Genomic DNA, 19,256 nt, shown 5'->3' with positions numbered 1-19,256 from the left:
TGATTGTCTGACTGAATGTTTGTGGCCCTTTCACTTCCTCAAAAACTGAGCTGTTTGCCAGCAGGGTCTACTCTCTTTTGTCACAGCAGCGCACGCAGGGTGGGGGGATCTCAAAGAATGAATGACTCTGCTCCACCGGATGAACACAGTCCTAGCGTGACTCTGGCAGAAAGGGACGCTGCGTAGCAGGCACCGCGCGCCCCCGGAAGTCACTTGCGGCGAACAATGGCGGCTGATCCCTGTGTATCCATCCCATAGAAATACAGTAATTGGGATTTAACTCCCTCCCCCTCTCACCAGCCTCCCTAGGAAAGCATCTTTTGGCAAAATCCGTGCTAATTGTCCCTGGCCGAGGATGATGAATGACTCGGGTGCGGGGTGCCCAGACAAGTCCCCGGCTTCCACTCCACTTGTGTCCAACAATTTAACACTGTCAGTCACGCGAAGGTGCGCGGTGCAACAATGGAAGGCAGGAAGCAACCCCGGGAGCTAACGAAAACGCTGCTTTGTAATGAATTATTAAAAGCGCCATTAGCGATGAATGAACTGTCAAGTGGGCGCTACTGGTGAAAAGGAATGTTGAGTGGGTGCGGAAGTGTGGGTTCGTATTAGTGCGCGAGGGAGTAAGTGATGTGAATATATGAGTGTTTGCATTGCTTTTGGCAGGTTTGTAAATTGTATTTATATAGCATGTGTATGTGGAAGTGTGCGTGGCCTTGAATTGCGCTGTCGAGATTGTGTGTATGTATTGTTAATTAAAAATAAGCATGTTCTGTAGTACATCAGGCTTGTATTTGGAAACGGTGTACTTCACTTAACGCCTAACATTAAGGAAAACATAGCGGAGTACAAATAATCACTTTAGAGATGCAACTGCCAAGTTTGCAGTTACAGAATTAATATTGCCAAGCAAGCAAAACACCTATCACATTAATTCAAAGGAAGACAATAAAAGATGTGTTTATAAACGTTCTCAGCAAGAGTTAGGGCCCGGATCCCCCAGCATGCTCCACGCCCGCCCACAACCCACCAATTAATAAAAGCTTGAGATAAGGTGGGTGTAAAAAAGGCCATGTTTAATATCCACACACATAAACATGACATTGCATAGTTATATCAAACGTTATCAAAAACATATAATCAACATAAATCCTTAAATGCAAAATAGCATAAATCATATTCAACCTCAGAATATCATTCTCATCTCTTCTTTCCCCCAGCACCAAGGGGCCCTCTGGCTCGCATCTCCCCAGGTAGCGATGCCCACACGAGGTGCAACCCACCTGCGCCACAGAGTGATGGGCCCCAGCCCTCGAGACCTTGTCTGCCATTTCCAGGGCCCCACCTCTTGTCCACCAGGCTGCCCAGGATCCCAGGAGGCTCGTACCTGTCGCCCTAGCCTCCCCAACCGGTGGTCTCCATCCCCCTGTGGAGAGCTTACCTTCTCTCCCCTCAGTACTGGCCTAGGGAGTGCTCAAGGTGGACTCCCATCTATTTTTGTCAGTCTATATCAGTGGTCCAATGTCTCTTTTCCGCCACAAGGGTGACTAGGGGCCATAGGTCCGTCGCCCTTCCCCCCTTCCAACAGGTGTAGAACAAAGGACCAAATCCCATTGATCCAGGCATCCATGCCAATGTCAGAAAAATGCACTCCATCATGGTGAAACATAGCAGCTCCAGAAATCATCTTGTGAGGTAAGTGCAGCAAGCGGCCCTTCACTGAGCACAACTTTGCCAACTCACCATTCAGACGTCTCACCGACACGTTCAAAACCCTAGCCCTGATGCCATTGCCCCAACATTTCCGTGGAATCATGCAAGACCACGCAATCCTGGCCTGAGGAAAGGTGTGCCCTAGCCAAGCAAATTCAGTGAGGAGTGCTTCCTTGACCGCCAAGCGTCCCCTGTCTACCATGTCGTTGCCGCCCAGATGGATGATGATCAGGTCCGGGGACTTCTGTCCCTCGCGTTCTTTAATCTCCTCCACGAGCCGCCGCAAATGCCGGATGCGCATTCCTCCCACACCGTGCCACAAAAATTCCGCCCCTTCCAAACTCGGTGGTTTCCGCACTCGCCGCCGTTGCAAACGCTCTGCTGCCCTCCGCACGAACGAGTGACCCAACACCCACACCACCATTCTTGGCATACTAATAATCAGAGAGGAAATAGAAAAGTTAAGCAAAATCATGGCAAAAACCCTTTGTCAAAGCAACTCAGGACGTATATAACGTCTAAAACAATCGGACGACCAGCGGCCCACCTTTTTGACTGCAGTAGATGACAACCCCGCCCCCACCGCTAAAGTAGCCGCCCCTATCCTAAAGGAATGGGAAGAGTAGCCCGCGCACCCCAACCCTAGGTCTACCAGGGCTCTCTGCAACACCACTTTAAATTGGTACTGAGACACGCAATCGCCACCCTTATGGATGAACAGGGCCGGCCCCCCCCCTCTAGGGCGGATGACTAAGTACTCCTGCATACAGGCGACCGGGCAAACCGGCGCCCCAGGTGCGGGGCACAGCTGGATCACAGCCCCTTTGCCCGACTGGTCAGTCTTAGATTTCGTAAGGATCACCACCAGTCCCCCATGTTCCATCCTGGTGTCTTTAAACTGGATCCCCCCCCCCCCTGATCACTGCGAGAGGACCCCACAATTTTGCCAAGGCGGAATGCCCCGTAAAATGCTAAGGAGAACACTGCTGCAAACAACTTGCCCTCAAATGCCGAGGTGCAAAGTCTTGGTAAGGCCTCCAAGATGTCCCTCAAGGTCCTAACATCCAAGGGGCGTCTGCAATCCCGCCTAGGGCCCTCCAACCTAGCCCATCCTGACAAGGCTTTCTTGACCACAAATGAAGCCCCAGGGTCATGGGAACCTGCTAATCTAGCAAAGAAACCCACCGTTGAAACATGAGCCCTAGCATAAGAGAGAGACCTGCCCTGATCCCTTATTCTTTGAAGGAAGCCATACATTGCTTGATCTGAGAACCAACTGGTGATGCCTGCTTCTTGAACCAATGTCCTGTAAGTCAAAAAACCCTGCTGATAACCAGCCCGAGTGCGGTCACTCAATGAGGCACCTACCAGCCCGCTAGAGCGGGGCTCCAATTCTCCACAGTGATGGTGGAAACCCTGTCATCTTGTCCTCGGCCTCCGGGTGGTACCTCCGAAACTCCTGCAACTTGGAACGAGACAAAGCATCAGCGGCATGATTGTCAACGCCAGGAATGTGTGCAGCCCTGAACAGTAAATTCAACCTCAAACATTCCAACACCAGGTGCTTCAGTAATATCAACACATGCCTAGACGTAGCCCCCTGTCTGTTTATGGCCTCAACCACTGCCATGTTGTCTGACCAAAAGATCACAGATCTATTCCTGAAGCGCTCAGCCCAGATGGTCACTGCTACCAGGATCGGAAACAGCTCTAGGAATGCAATGTTCTTAGTCAAACCCCTCTCATGCCAATCCATCGGCCACTCCGCCCCACACCACTGAGGACCCAGGACTGCCCCAAAACCAATGCTACCAGCTGCATCTGTGAACAACCCCAGCTCAGTGCTAGACACCGTAGGCGCCGGCCAAACAATAGAGCCGTTGAAGTTTGCCAAAAACTCTTGCCACACCTTCAAGTCATTCCTCACCTCAGCCTGGAGGCGCACCCTGTGATGCTTCTGTGATAGGCGGACCATAGCTCTGGCTATAGACCTCGAGAAAGGGCGCCCCATTGGGATGATCCTGAGGGCGAAATTCAGCTGACCCACTAAAACCTGCAACTGGTGTAAAGTCACTTTCGTGGTGGCCAAAGCTGCATCAATGGCTTGGGAAAAAGCCAGTACCTTGTCTGGGGGCAACCTGCACTCACCTGCCACTGTGTCAATCTCTATCCCTAGGAAGGACATACAAGTCGCCGGGCCCACAGTCTTACCTGGGGCCAGGGGTATCTTAAACTCCTGAAACATGGACACCAGCTGCTCTAAAGCCTGCGCACATGCTGCTGAAGCGGCCGGCCCCATCACCAGTGCTTAATTTGTGCCGGTGCTTTCCGGTGCTTAGCACCGGCACTTAACTATCAGGGCCGGGTCTACGCATTTGCTGCGCACGCCCACATTGATGTTTTATTGTTTTGTAAAATATACCTTAATTGTTCTCGGTGCAGCTACAGGGCCGCAGCGCGTTATTCACGGTATCCCACCGAGTGTGTGTGTCATAATGTCATCACCAGCGTCAGCCTCACGGCGTTTAGTGTTGCGACTCGAGTGCTGCAACGCACACTTCTTAATCACGTAGCAGCCCTGCTGTCCCTGCCCAGGCCGAGTCCAAGAGAGGATATTCAATAATAATAAATATAATATTATATATATATATATCTATGTCATCATCATGGCGGCCGTGGGCACTTCTCAAGTGCAGACGCAGAGTTGTTGACTGTTTGTTTTCCACTTGCCAGTGGGTGGGCGGGCAGCGGAAGTTCAGAACACAACACACACTGATTTATTTTTTAGGCGGGCAGTGGGGCCGGGCTGGAGGTTCTGATGGGGTAGGGGGCTGTGCGCGCGGTAGCGCGCGCAGATTTCTTTCACTTTGCCACAGTTGCCACGCCCCAGCATAACCACCGGGTCATCAACGACATTAAGTCAGCCCGGAGGCCCCGGCCCAACCCGACCAACGACGACGAAGGGCAGAGCTGGCTGGGCTGTGTGCAGTGCAGGCATCGATCAAGTGTCTGGCAGCCAGTAGATGAGCGACACTCATTCAGGTAACATTGCTTCTATTTAATTATCCTGCTGCACATTGGACTTCTGTGATTCTCGTTTTATATTGCTCTTCTACTGCTGTACAATAAACCTCATTCTTGTTTTGGGGCAAGGTTTTATGTTTGCAAATGTGAACGAAAATTAACTCCATCAGTTCTCGGAGTTCAATACAAACACCGTTTCGTATTTTCTGTTTGCACAACTCTTTCTGTTTGCCTAAAATGGCGTTCATTAATGTGTAGATTTTCTTCTTTACGTTTGTAGCCTAAATAATATTTACATGGATGTATGCCTTAAGCTCACATATAGCAAGTATAACAAAATTGTTTGCAGGCTTTTGAAGTCTTTGCTCACACTTCACTGTTGGAATTCAAAATTGATGTAGATATATTCCACAGGGGTGCTTTCCATACCATCGTAGACACGGAGCCATCCGTGATATAGGTTGCAGCATTCACGTTTTATAAAGTCATATCTACTTTGAAAATCAGAGTATGCATCATCAATTTATTCTTTTTAAGATTAATTGTTTGGTGGTAAACACAAATATTTATACTTTGACTCCTGAGCACTTGAGAGGCGGAAGTCTTGTGAAAGTTCGAGTTTTGAAAATACAGGTAAATAAGTATATGAAGTCCACGCTCAACAGTGCCACAGCTTGCAGGCCCGTTAATAAAGGAAGTAACTGTAACTGCATTAACATATGTAACCCAGTAGGTAACCAGCGCTGCTTTTTCTTGAGGGTAATCACTGACCTAAATTGTTGTAAATAAACTTTTTGGGTGACATGAATATTGTAAATACAGTTCTAAATATTCGGGCATGGTGTGTTCCACTTCCATACATATCAGGAAGGGTTGTCTGCTTAGTTTTTAATTATTCATTTTGTTTTGAGCTGTTGGATGCAGTTAATATGTTCCCGTTTTTGGCAATGAGATATGGTTAGATTTTGGTGTTCTGAGAACGGAAAAACAGTTGTGAAAATCTTTGCAGGTTTTGTAAGATGTCTTGCGGATGGTTTTTATTTTATGGGGGTGTAGAATTACAGTTTGTATACATATTGTAATTTTTTGTGGAAACCTGAGATGAGCTGGGCTGCATGCTTCTCTGCGTATTGTTGGTTTGTTGTGACTGTTTGGTTGATCAGTGTCTTTGTCATACATCAGTGCATTAAACCCCCTACTACTATGTGGTGATTGCGTGATTTCAGAATGTATTTTGATTTTACTTTTCACCGGCGATAGAGCTGGAATTGGCTGGAGTTAGCTGCACTTAAGGTTTAATGTAAAGTGTGATAGAAGACATTAGCCTTTCCTATCAACAAAGCCACTGTTAGCATTTCAGAGGCTAAGTGGGCAGGACTGAAGCTATATTTTCCGAGGCTAGCAGATTGATTTCTCTCTACTCTGCCATCAACTGCCACCTATGTAATGGGAGTGGAAAGCGTCACCATATTAGTAGGTTAGTGAGGGTCTTGCCATATGGCAGTGAGTAAACAAACTACTGTCTACTACCGTGGGACTTATGAGTGCACCTTCGCTGGCATTAATGGGAGTAGGAAGTAGGGAGAAGAAATGTATTATTTTTAGATTCTTTTACAGAGAATGCAGTGGCTTTAATTTCTCCACATATAAAAAAGGCACTATTTGTGGTGCATGATGTTATCTACTAATAACACTTTTAGCAGCACCTGGGTACCCTCAGCACATTATTGTGTATGAATGTGCTGAAACCAAGAACCCCAGTGGTTGATGTTTTAAGAAAAGGCCATTGATGATACTCAACATACAATTAACAACTGCAGCTTTCTACATGGCATCAATAGGAACATGAGCAGGATAATAGTCTGCACTGCTGTCTATGCAAGAGGTGCAGGGGTGGACTGGCCTACAGCGAAATCTGGCAGTGCCTGAGGGCTGATCTCACTGATCTGTGAATGGGCTGGTTTTTAATCAGTTTATGGGCCTGTGTTATGGTTTGGTGGGCCAGTTTTAACACAAACACTGCTTGCAGCAAGCACATATGTATGCATGCTTGAATACCTTGCAAAACACTTATACATCATGTCTGTACACATTCATAACTGCCCTGATTTGCTAATGTGGATCACTTTTAATTTGGTGTCTACCAGGGCCTAATTTATATTGCAATCCAGCTCTAAGGAGGTGGCAGTGGAGCAGCAGGAGTTAAGAGAGCTAGCAATAGATTCAACCACCAAAATATATTCAGGTACAATTGCATTCTGTGGTGGAACTTGAAGGACTTTTCAATAGCCCTCAGAAGCTAATGAATTGTCAACCGTATTTGGGAGTATTTATTGTCCGTCACAACGAAAACATGTTTGACAGTCCAAGACATGTCTTTGGAAAAGGTTTGCACTAACTCTCTTTCTTTTCTGGCACTTGACCAAAAATCACCTTATATGGAAATTGCAACATCTCCTGGGAGGTCAGTGCTCTGAGAGGTGACAATGCAGTAGATGTGACAGGCTCATGAACATGTCAAGCTAAGCCTGACGTTGGCCTCTTTTCTGTGCTGCAGTAAGTACTTTAAGGCATAATTCTGTCCGGTAACTTCTTGATTTTCTTGTTGGCTAGTCAATTTCCCCAGCCATGTCTGTCCTTTATAAGTAAGTGAACAATCATTTAAAGCAAACCACTCTGAGTTGAGATTTTTCCTTGCCTGCTTCCACCGAAACACACACACCTTCGCTCTTTGGGCGGTCCACGCACAAATCTCCTGTTTTGACAAACTAGCCTTTTTCTAGGATTTTATACCTGGCTTGACAGTGCTGCTGTTTGCAGAAATATTCTTACTAGTTCTTTAAAATATGCATTTAATGGGGTGTTGCTACTCATAGATGAGAATTTCTCTCACACCTCTTGCAGTTGCCTGCTTGGCATATGATTCCACTTCCTATAGAGTGCTTGGATTGCAAAGTGTGAGGGATTATTTTTCATCTGAAAATACACTGTCATCACTCACTCAGTTATTTAGCTCACACATGTAGTCTATAGAAGAGGGGATTGCTTCCAGTATTTCTTTTACTATAGTAGGCTTTTTAAATGATTTGTCACAATTTCAGTAAGCCATAGTCACTACCACCATCATTACAAACATCTCCATTATCACCATGCCTCCTCCATTACCACCATTACCACCAACCTCCCTACCACCTTTATCAGTACTATTACTATTGTCATCATTACCACAACTGTAGCATTTGGACATGTCTGTGTTCATTCTACTCTATGAAAGCCAGACCATTGGCTTTGACCTTATTTGTTTTAAGAAGAGCCAAAAGCACAATGTCAAGCTCTGTGATGTCAATTGTTCCTTGAAATATTTTGACTCTCATGCCAAAGCCACCTATCATGGCGTGGCTGGTAATAAATGTTCCTGGATTCAAGACAAGCCTAACAAATTAATCTGACAACAATTTGGCAATTAGGATCTTCCTTTGATGATTTGCAGAGGGATCAATCTTGTGGCCCATACTGTATGTGTCAGTCTGAATTGGCATGAGGCATGTAGAAAGTTGGACTTTTTTTGTCAGCAGGGAGGTAAGATCCTTGCAGCGCCAGGTGTGTCCAGTTTAATGTAGTCAACACACTTATTTCTTGTTGTGATATCTGTACAGTATTTACAATGAAATTCTGTAGAGGCTTCTGTTTGTGCTTCCATAACCTTCCCCAGAAGTGGTTGACAGACTGCAACCCCTTGATTGCAGTACACTCTAGAGTCACAGACCAGTTTGACTATATTGAATAGCCATTAGGTCTTAATGTTGTACTCACTTCTATTTCTTTAGAGGCAACAAAGACTACCTGAATAATTGCTGATCTTTAACAGATTCTTTCTTACATATGCACAATGAGCTTAGAGAATTCCAGATGTTCCTCAGATATTTAATAGTCCCATCTGAATTTGGGGCTATAGCCTCATTACATTAAACACTATTTCTGTACCACTGATCTAATAGCAGAAATACCTTGAATTGCAAAGGCATGATGCTTGGGTAGGTCTGGCAGTCTGGTTCTTGTGCAAACTCACAGATAGTGAACATGTGCTGTGTAGAAATTAACTGAGTGGCCAGCATTTGTTTATAGGGTACACTAGGAGTCATGATGGGTAAAGCTTTCACCCTGATCTGTGACAGTGGATGGATTTAGACACTGGTGTGAAATTTTCCTGTTGAGTCTAGCAAAGGTAGTGACAAATGGAATTCCCTGTAACTCGATAATAGCTGCATATGTTCAGGTATGGTAGGATATTAGTGATTGGGTCTTGTGTGGGGATGGTGTGTTTAACATCACGGGGGACAATATGAGTGGAAAATGTAAGCCACTTGCTACAGCGGGAACAATTTCCTACTGCAGCATAGTGCTTCTGAATATTCCTTTCTGATGTGTTAGCAAGTATGTAAAAGCTGTATCTTTAAGCTCATGACACACAATTAGACTCTGCTAAAATTACAAAACAAAGAACTTTTGCACCTCCCCCAGTATTGTCTGCTCTCTAAATCGGAACAGTGCAGTATAATATTTCATGTGTCTCTTTTCAATACATTTGTCATTTTAGCTAATTTATTCTAAAATTGTGATTTACATGCACTTTTGATTTAATCTTTTTCAAAATTTTCACAGCGCAGGGGAACCTCCTATCAAAACCTTATTTGAGGAAGGCTCCCTTGCTGAAATTCAGAATGTATATTACATCTGGCTTTCAGCCTGCCAGTTAAGGATGTGGGTGGAGCCAATAAAGGACATGGGTGGAGCCAGTGGAGGAAGTGGGTGGAGCCATTGAAAGTGGGTGTGGCCTCCGAAAAATGTTTGAGCACCTGGACTTCATATTTTACAAATTAAGCACTGCCCATCACCATAAAGTCGTCCAAGTAATGCACTACATCTCTGCAACCTGTCCTGTGGGAGAACAGCCATTGGAGCATTGAGCTGAATGTTTCAAAATATCTGCATGACACTGCACACCCCATAGGCATACACCAGTCATAATAAAACTGGTGATTCAACTGGAAGCCCAACAGGTGATAATCCTCCGGGTGCACTGGCAAAAGGCGAAAGGCTGACTCTATGTCTGTCTTGGCCATGATGGCCCCCGGGCACAAGTCCCTCAACCTCTTCAGGGCAGCATCAAACGAGGAATAAGTCACTGAACAAAGAGTAGGGTCAATAGCATCATTAACTGAAGACCCTCTAGGCGCTGACAAGTTGTGGATCATCCTAAATTGACCCGGCTCCTTCTTGGGCACCACCCCCAGAGGGGAACACACATAGCCAGGAAGGGGGGGAATCTGAAAAGGGCCTGCCACCCGCCCCAGCCCTAGCTCCTTGTCCACCTTCTGCTGCACTACCGCAGGCTGCACCCGTGCGGAGAGTAAATTATTGCAATATTCTACAGGAGGAACGTCCTGAGCTGGAATGGGAAACCCTTCAGAAAAACCCAAATACAATAACTCGGCTGCTGACCGGTCAGGATACTGATTCAGCCAATAAATCAGTTTCCCTATGTCCACGGGAGTAGGCAACTTAAGGCTGGGGAGGCTTAATCTCCTTGCCCCCTCCCCCTCTTTCCTTGGATTTTTTAATACATTTGAACTCGGGATGAGAGGGGTGTCCGCAGAAGGAGCACGCATGTTTGAACCTGCACTTATCTGTGGGCCAGGTACACATCTTTTTGTTAAAGGCCCAGCATGTCCCCCTCTTCTCCTCATGCCCCCCTTGGGAAGCCCGAAAGGGCTGCCTATTAGATTGAAACCCCCCCGACTTGCCATTCACGCTCTCCAGCCATACATTGACTTCCACCTGGTCCCACCCCATGTCAGGGTCCTGCACCTTTTCCCATCTAAAATCTCTATCATAGTCCAACCACGCAGAACCCCCATGTGTAGTGTGTGCCTTCAAAATCTTATGCATATAGTACACCAAGGACGCTGCTAACTCTGGTTTCTTTTCAATAATCACCGTCATGAACACCTGAAAACCAAAGAGCCAGTTTGTGATGGACTCTTCCACTCTCGGTCTCCTATCCTTAGAAGAGCTATCCTTCCCATCCCTATCTTTGTACTCCACTTCCCATCTTTTGGGACGAATAAGGGAAAACACATCAACATATTCCCCCTTCAAAATCTTCTCTTTCACCTCAAGTGACACATGCGTTGCCAAGCAGCCAGGTTTAGACAGTACATAACCCTGCCCTCCCTCAGTCTTAGCCCCTCCTGACGGCTCACCGCCCCTGCCCTCAGGCTTACCTCCTGAAGACGCGGGTTCAATCAGCACTGTTGGGGTCGCTTGCTGTGCCGCCGGTACATTGGAGCCCTGCGCCTTAACTAGGATGGCCAACTGCGCCCTAATCTCGCTAAGGGTGGCGTCCTCTGCAGTGCTTGGTGCCCACGGCGCGACGGCCGATGTCGCGGTCGCCGCTACTGGAATAGGGGTGGGAGCTATCGCAACCGGCGCCACTCCAGCCCCCCCTACCTCCTGTATCTTGGGACCAGGCGTTAATGCCTTCAGAGCGCTCAAAATCTCCGCCAGCGGGGCTGTGGCTGCACCCCCCGGTAGAGGGGTAACTGGTGCTGCTGCGCTACGAGGGCTAGCCCCTCCCTCTGTGGCCGGTACCGGTGCAAGGGCAGCCAATGCCCCCCGGATTTCCGCTAGAATCGCCCCTGTCCCATCCTCAGGTGGAGCTACAGGGGGTGGCATCGATGGTTTAATAGGAGGGTTGCTGGGCGGCACTACTGGCAGCAGCTCCGGCTGTCTAGGGGGGGGGACGATCAGGACCTCAGGCTCCAGAGGGACGACATTAGGACGACCCTTATTATGCCCTTCCTTGCTTGCCACCTTTTTATTCTTGCTTCGCCCGCCCTGCTTGTGAACCCTGGGCTTTTTTTACCAATGGGGGAAATGCTGACCTGGGGGGAACACCTGGTCTGCGGGGGCGCTCTACCACTGCTTCTGGCTCCGGTTCTAGTTCTAGGGGCTGCCCCTCCCCTTCCTCGCTGCTGTCCTCGCCGCAATCTAGCTTAGATAAAATAACCTTCAGGAGCTGCGCGATCTCGGGATCCTTCCCCTTGCGCTCCTGCCTAATGCTCTTGGGCGGCATGCTGACTCCTTTAAAATTGCCGGTCCTCGCAGACGCGCTCACTACGAGCCCCTCCCGCCCAAATGAACACCGCACCAAGCGCCGCGGCTGAAAACCCCTTCCCGCCTATGCAGATCACACCAGGCGGCAGGCAAGGGATGCCGGAGCTCGCACACAGCTATACGCAGACGCTGTAATCCTGCACGGGCCCCAGAGACGCCTGCGATGCTAAATCTACCTAAAAAGGGAGGGCGATCTCTGAGACCCGCCCGCGTCTACCGCCTCCGGAGCCCCGACACCTTACCTGCTGCGCTGGTCGCTGCCGATGCCCGCCGCTCCGTCCAACAGCTCCGCTCCGCACTGCTCGCACTCCCGAGGAACCGCTGCCCACACAACCTTCCGGCACGACGTGGATGGGAAGATCAAGGCTATGGGGCTGGGGAAGCTACAAGAGGGGGCCGTAAATAACGTTAAATAAAGTTAAAGAAGTTAAAAGGATTAGGCTAAAAGAGCCCGGGGATGAGGTCCAGCAGGTGCGAGCAGGTCCGAACGCAGGCGAGGAAAGAGGCCGAGCACGGTGAGCTAGTGACCTAAATAGGTCACGGCCTCTGACCCCGCCTACGCCGGAAGTGCGTCACTACCTGACCCGGAAGGACTTACTCTGGCTGGCCTCCCATAGGGTTGCCGGCCGGCTACTCTCAACCAATGGCGTGCGTGGGCCGGGGGGCCGGGCCCTAAAGGCGGGCTCGTCTAGCCTCGCCCTTGGTAGAAGATCAGGTTTTAACTTATATAACCAGAGGCACGGAGTTCCAGGGGTTTGTTGCAGCACCTGTGACCAATCAGTTTTGGGGCGTCTCCAACGAGTACCTCGTGAGCTACTAGTAGCTCTCCAGCAACCTGTGAGTAGCTCTCCTGTTTGCAACCCATACTACTAAATTAGAAGCTTTTGCTTGGTCGAATCATTCTTTGTATACCAAAATTAAAAAAACATGTATTTGAGACGAAAATGTGTATATTTTCAGACTTCAGAAGATGATGAATGGAGAAAAATTGTTATTTTTCAAAATTAATTTAAAGATATTGAGTTGGAGAGATTTATTGCTCACATTAGGATTTTGGTGCTGGGTTGATTGTAGCTGTGGATGTTTTGTATTACCAATCTCAATGTGTTCAAAATTGACAGTGCTGTTTTACTTTATGACAGGCAACCGTGCCTAATGCACGGATGTGATCACTGCTGACAGTCTTGGATGGGGTGCTCACAGTCACATCACTAACATGAGTAGCTCAGGATGATTGTTGTTGAACATAAGTCGGTCTTATTACAGAAAAGGTTGGAGACCCCCTGGTGTAGGCCATGAGCAGTCTTGAATCTCCCTAGCTTCAGGTACGGTGAAATCTTGCTCCTAAGATCTAGTTGTCAAACACAGAAGGGATATGGTTGGTATGTACTTTATTGTAATTGCATTTATATTGTGCATACTGATGCATATCAACTAGCTTGGGACTCCTGAGTTTTAAACCAATAATTCCTTTCATATAGCTTTCTCTGTCTGAAATTGTTCCCACTTCAATACAAGTCAATGGGGAAAGCATATCCCCAGATTATTTGTTTATGGCTAAGAGACGGCGATACCCCGTATTTAGTGTGTCTGTTTCCAGTCATTTATCACCCATGGGTGCGGCCTAGCAGCGAGTGGTCCCCAGCTGCGCAGACGTTAGACCTCCGGAGTGACACAATATTCAAAGAGATTGCAAGGGAGACTGATAGTGGAATTCTCAGGTTCTCAAATCTATCTGAGGCAAGATCCTGGAGATTGAGAGGGGCTTTTCTTCCAAGTAGAGTACAAAAGGGACTGAGAGCAAGCAGCCAAGAGGGAACCAGTGGATTAGGAGGCCCAGTACTGATGGATACTCTATCTGTTAGCCCTGCAGGAAAGTTGTGAATTCTCAAAACAGGTCATGAGGAGGTGTTGGTAAACAGCAAAGAGAAGAGTGTGGAAAAGGGAGGTGTTGGGAGTGGAGTGGAAGACATGGTCCTAATGGACACACTCTCTTTTACATCTGCAGAAAGACACCGCCTCTCTAGAAGATGAAAAGGGCTCAAAACTTAAATTACTTTGCAGGAGTCTTTGTGTGCTCAATCAGATTTATTTTTTGGGGTATTATAAAGCGTATTACAAGGTATGAGAATATCCCAAAGAGAACTACCTCTACCTCATTTTATAATTTTAAGGAAAATTAAGTATGCTCTTTGCTTATTCACAGTTTAATTTGACCCACAATTGGACAGAGACAGTAGGACTCGATTAGGGAAAGGGACTTATTTTTCATCATTACACTTTGACCCAGACCAAGAGAGAGTAAGACAGAAAAAAGGAGAAAGACTGGGAAAGATAAAAAAATGGAAAACAGTAACAAGCATGAACAAGCATTGGCAAAGCCAGAAGGTCTGGCTTTGGCAGGCTTGTGCCTTTCGTTTTTTTATTGCAAGCATATACAACACAATTAAAAAGAAAATAGGGTGCTGTCTAAACATGACCACAATATGCTTTAAATGTAAAAAGAACATCCAGTGATGCACCTGCTTTACTAAAGATGTTGTTTACACAACAAGCCTTTTATTGCCATGCATTTTATTAGTATTGTTTTCTTAAAGAATACAAGAATAAAACATCATTTAACCATCCATTTTATTATTATTGTTTTTTAAAGAAGACAAGAATAAAACATCACCTAACGAAGGACTAAAATCACAGGCACCTTCAATGTCACATACAAACTATATACCATAAACTTTAATAAAAAGAAAGTAGGCAAAAAAATAGCTGTCATTTAAAGTTAATCTAAAACAATAATAAAATAAAATGAATACTTTGACCCAGTTTGTGAAAAGAAAGGAACTCCTTTTAAGCGAATGTGAACATTGTGCACAATCCTTGTGCAGTCACTCAAAATAAATGGGTAAATGTTGGCTGAACTATTGCCCCGGGATATATTCTGTGATGGCCAGATGTACATTTTAGATGACAATGTAAAAGGCCAATGGATGAAGCCTGCTAACCAAAAGCCTCTCTTTAGGTCGAGCAGGCCTAAAAAGCATGCGAAGCATGCTTTGTCTGCGAAGACATCTTTTGCTGGCGTGTCGGGGGAATGTGAGACAGCGATCGCCCACGCGCTTCGCTGTCTCAGATTCCTCCTCGAGGGCGCGCATGGCGCTGTGCCCATCTCCTGCCTCGGAAGCACCACACACGCATGCACATTCACAGAGACATACAAGCGCCCATGCACGCACCCATACATACAGCGAACACATCCCCGCTGTCGCATACACACACACACACACTGCATACACACACGCATACACAGAGACACACACACAAGCACGCACGCACGCACCCATACATACAGAGGACCCACCATCGCCATCGCATACACACACACACAGCACACACACAAGCGCACCAAGACCCCCGCCGCCCCACCAGACCCACCCCACTCACCAGGTTCTTCGTTCGTGTCCCTCGGCAGCCATCCGGTCATTCTGGGCAACAGGCGGGTGCCGCGCTGAGACGCAGTCACGCAAATCTTCCGGCGGGCACGGGAGCGCGGGGTAGACTCCCGTCTGCTTCCTGTATTTCTCTGGCCCCGCCCCCGTCCCAACAAAGGTTGCCTGGCTTCCTGTTGAAGCCGGGCTGCGGCGTTTCATTATTTTTAATTATGCCTATAAAGCGGACGCCCTTTCAAGATCGGGACAACAACAGTACCTTCAGAAACACAAATGAATTATGAAGCAGTGGGTCAATAATGGTCATCTTAAATACCTAGATGTTGAATCCGCCTCATTTAAAGAGGGATCATTTCCATTCTTTTGCTGCTAAATTAGAGAAAGGTGAAATTGTTGCAAAATGTCTTCTGCAAGATCTTTTGTCGTCAAGTCGAATTCGGAAGTGGAGTGGAAGCTCCGTCCATACTTTTGATTAGCGTGTGTCATCCATTATGGTAAACGCTGGCTCCCCCTCCTCCCTATATCCCCGTGCTGTGCCACAGGTACCGCAGAGTCACATACGCACCAAAACACCAGCTGGGGCAACAAAAACATGATACCAGCACCAATTGAATTACGGCGGCACCCTATTTGCAAACGCTCCATTGCAGGCTGAAAGCACGTCATCTGCACCTCCCACATCAACACGACACCACAACTACAGGCACATGGGGGCACAGCTCTGCACAGCATGACGGACGGCCGACACTTCCGTAGGTGCTCTTCGAGCTGCATGAACATCAAACTGGCCTGCCCCAGCCATTAACCCCGCTGATCACCGCTCACCGCAACTCCTGTGGCAGAACCCCAATGCCCTCGCGACTGACCTGATGGTGTCACCGTGGAGCCACCCCCCAACCGCCGGCATCCCTGCAAGAGCATTCCCAAGGACGGAGCAGTCCACAGCCAGGTACCAGGCGTCATCCCCCAAATTCTCCTTCTCTCCACTGTGAACCAAAGGGGGGAGCCTGCATGCACACCTGTGCACGCCTCCTCCGCATTACTGGATCAGCGCCTCTGCCCCCCATGACACATAAGCATAAAATGAAAAACAAATAACAGATTGAGTATGGCCTTGGGATACTCCCCCCTCATTCAATTCCTGGCTTCGCAGTAGTGGCATCATCTCACATGCATAGGAAAGGACTGGCTTTGTTTGCACACTGCAAATCAGCATGAGATAAAAGCATTCTCCACGCGCACTAGTGCTCACTCTGTATCAGTTGCACTAGAAGGCCGTGCACTACAACCATTGCATTCTGTCCTCAGTCCGACATTTCTGATTCAATTTGCTGTGACTGCCAACCAGAGGAGAGCTTTACACAAGTGGACACATGACCACAGGGCAATGGACTCAGACCAACAAACTGTATGAGGTCGGCCAGTGATCTCGCGCCGGCGAGGATTATGTGTGACCTGACCACTGAGCACACTCCTAATTCCTGACTGAAAAGTGATCAGTGAACAACTCACTCTTAATATTGAGCCCACTTTTATTATTGAACTTGCCCCTGATCCCAAACTCTTCTAACTATAGCACATAAATAATCTTGTTTTATGAGTGCTTAAGTTCATCGTGTTTTGTGGCACGCACAAATCTAGTCAGGTGCAAATGCTATTTCAAAGTGTTTCTATATTGAAGTCAAATCGTTTTCCATCAACAAGCACATTTTCAATGTCACTTCACATTGTGACATGAATGGCAACGAACACCTGTGTTAAGAGATATATTGTTTACATTAAGAGATATATTGTGTGCAACTACTGATTACAGAATATGCAGCCCTTCATGTGTGCGGTCTGTGTGTAGACACACATTTATAGCATATCTAGTTTTAAAAGCCACCATATTTTTCGTATTTTACACTGGCAGTGAGCTGCTCTTCAAGCAGGGGCATCCCATGCCACTGACACTGTTCCCAGCCCTTACAGTGTATCTGAAATGACAACATGGAATTTTTAACTTTTACTAGAAGGCACCACAGTTTTCAACTTTTACAGTGGCAGTGAGTTGCACGTCAAGCAGGCTTTGCTATTCTGCTAATACTGCCCCAGCCCTTCCAGACTTTCCAACTCACAATCCACCTACACATAATACCAATACACTCAAAATCACATAATTACTATCCTTATAATGCCACTGTACACTATGTCACATAATCCCACTACACACATCCACTCCACACCACACATTTACCCGTCACACAATTCTACAACTAACTAACAATTCCAACCCAACCTACATAATTTCATACTACATACTTGTACAGGGACACCACCACATCACTCGGGGACACCACCACATCACTCGGGGACACCACCACATCACTCTGGGACACCAACACATCACTCAGGGACACCACCACATCACTCTAGGACACCACCACATCACTCTAGGACACCATCACATCACTCTAATACACCACCACATCACTCTGGGACACCACCACATCACTCGGGGACACCACTACATCATCACTCAGCTCCACAACAGCACTGTCCTTGCTTGCTACCAACAAGCATTGCCATAGCCAATAGGACTCGCATTAGGAAAGTGTAAGCTATTGGCTTTGTGAATAACAATGCTATTAATTTATATATTTTCAAAGCTAACACATATTGAAAAAAATGTTTCATTTACAATACCAATAGCTCACACTTTCCTAATGCGAGACCTATTGCATTGCAAATGCTTGTTATATTTTTATTACGTATTTTTTTTTAAACGGTAGTCTGCCGAGACAGCTGTCTCAAAGGTCTGACCTAAAAACAGGGCTGAAAAGGAACCTTTGAGAGTGGGATAAAGAGACAGCTAATGTAGGATGGAGGAATACAGCGCCACGAAGAGGAATTAAAAGAATCAAAACTAGGCACCCTTTGTATTCACAACCCAGGCAGTGCTTAATTTGTAAAATATTAAGTCCAGGTGCTCAAATTTTTGTAGGAGGCCACACCCACGTCCCCGGCTCCACCCACTTCCTCTACTGGCTCCACCCATTTCCTCCACTGGCTCCACCCATTTATTTCCCTGAATCCAAAGTGGCATTGGCTAACAATTAAAGACTGGCAGAGGAGGCAGTTGCACAGGACCCTCCCAGTTGGCAGCTCACCACTTCCAAAACCACTACCCGACACTCAGTTAAGCACACCAATGGATGCGAGCCTGCTCTGCAGGAAGTTGAAACTCCAGTGACGACTGCCCGTGTAGTCTATGTAGCAGCATTATGGTACGGCTAAGTTGGTGGGCTGTTCTGAATAGCGGCCAATGGACCCATAATGTATGCTACCTTTAGCCAGTACAAGGCTTTGAAGAACTAGTATAACACAATGCGTTGTAGGACTTTTAGTTTTACTTTATAACATTGCAAGAATGTGTGCTAATGACAGAAAACAGGACTACTTGAATGTACCACTCAAGGCAAAAAAAATCTTTTATTTTTACTTAAAAGCCATCAGCAGTGGAGGAATAACTGCATCCGTGGGCCCATGCTACAAAAAAGTACTTTAACATATTGAGCCGTTTCTATGCTTTGCAGACAAATATAACACTAATACACAGCTGGTGGCAAAAAAACAAGAAAACCAAGCCTACCTGAACGTGCCAGTGTTCAGAGTTCTATCTGTCTGCTAAGCATTCAAATGGCTTAGTATGCTAAATAACGTTTTAAGTGTGTGGGGCTCACAGCTGCAGTTCTTCTGCCACTGCTACCGGCTTTTAACTTGGAAAAAAATATGTCTTTCGCCGCAAAAGTTAAGAGCCAGCAGCAGGGAAGGAAGAGCTGGAGCCGTGAGCACCACATACTATAACATTTTTTTTAGAATAATCAGCCACTTGAATACTTTGTAGACAAATATAAC

General features: G+C 46.9%; 1 protein-coding gene across 1 annotated transcript; it reads right to left on the bottom strand.

The window, feature by feature from the left end:
- Positions 1 to 1,510: 1,510 nt before the first annotated feature.
- LOC147706206 (uncharacterized) lies at positions 1,511 to 11,872 on the bottom strand. Its single transcript, XM_086929598.1, has 3 exons — positions 11,682 to 11,872; positions 10,712 to 10,849; positions 1,511 to 2,147 (listed from the first exon to the last, which is right to left on the bottom strand). Exons 1-3 carry the CDS (start codon positions 11,870 to 11,872, stop codon positions 1,511 to 1,513), a joined length of 966 nt encoding a protein of 321 aa, XP_086785724.1.
- Between the last annotated feature and the right edge of the window lie 7,384 nt (positions 11,873 to 19,256).

Source organism: Lissotriton vulgaris, chromosome 7 (assembly GCF_964263255.1).
Source record: "Lissotriton vulgaris chromosome 7, aLisVul1.2, whole genome shotgun sequence".
NCBI classification, from domain to species: domain Eukaryota; kingdom Metazoa; phylum Chordata; class Amphibia; order Caudata; family Salamandridae; genus Lissotriton; species Lissotriton vulgaris.
Note: the sequence above shows the minus strand (reverse complement) of the source record. Positions and strands in the feature narration are given on the sequence as shown.

What these genes read in the sequence shown, in the direction of transcription:
- LOC147706206 (XM_086929598.1), bottom strand. Translation starts at nt 11,872, where the DNA reads ATGCCGCCCAAGAGCATTAGGCAGGAGCGCAAGGGGAAGGATCCCGAG. An exon ending in AGACCAGGTGTTCCCCCCAG is followed by an intron (nt 10,850 to 11,681) that starts GTCAGCATTTCC and finishes TCGTCCCAAAAG; the next exon opens with ATGGGAAGTGGAGTACAAAG. An exon ending in ATTATTGAAAAGAAACCAGA is followed by an intron (nt 2,148 to 10,711) that starts GTTAGCAGCGTC and finishes TCTGATTATTAG; the next exon opens with TATGCCAAGAATGGTGGTGT.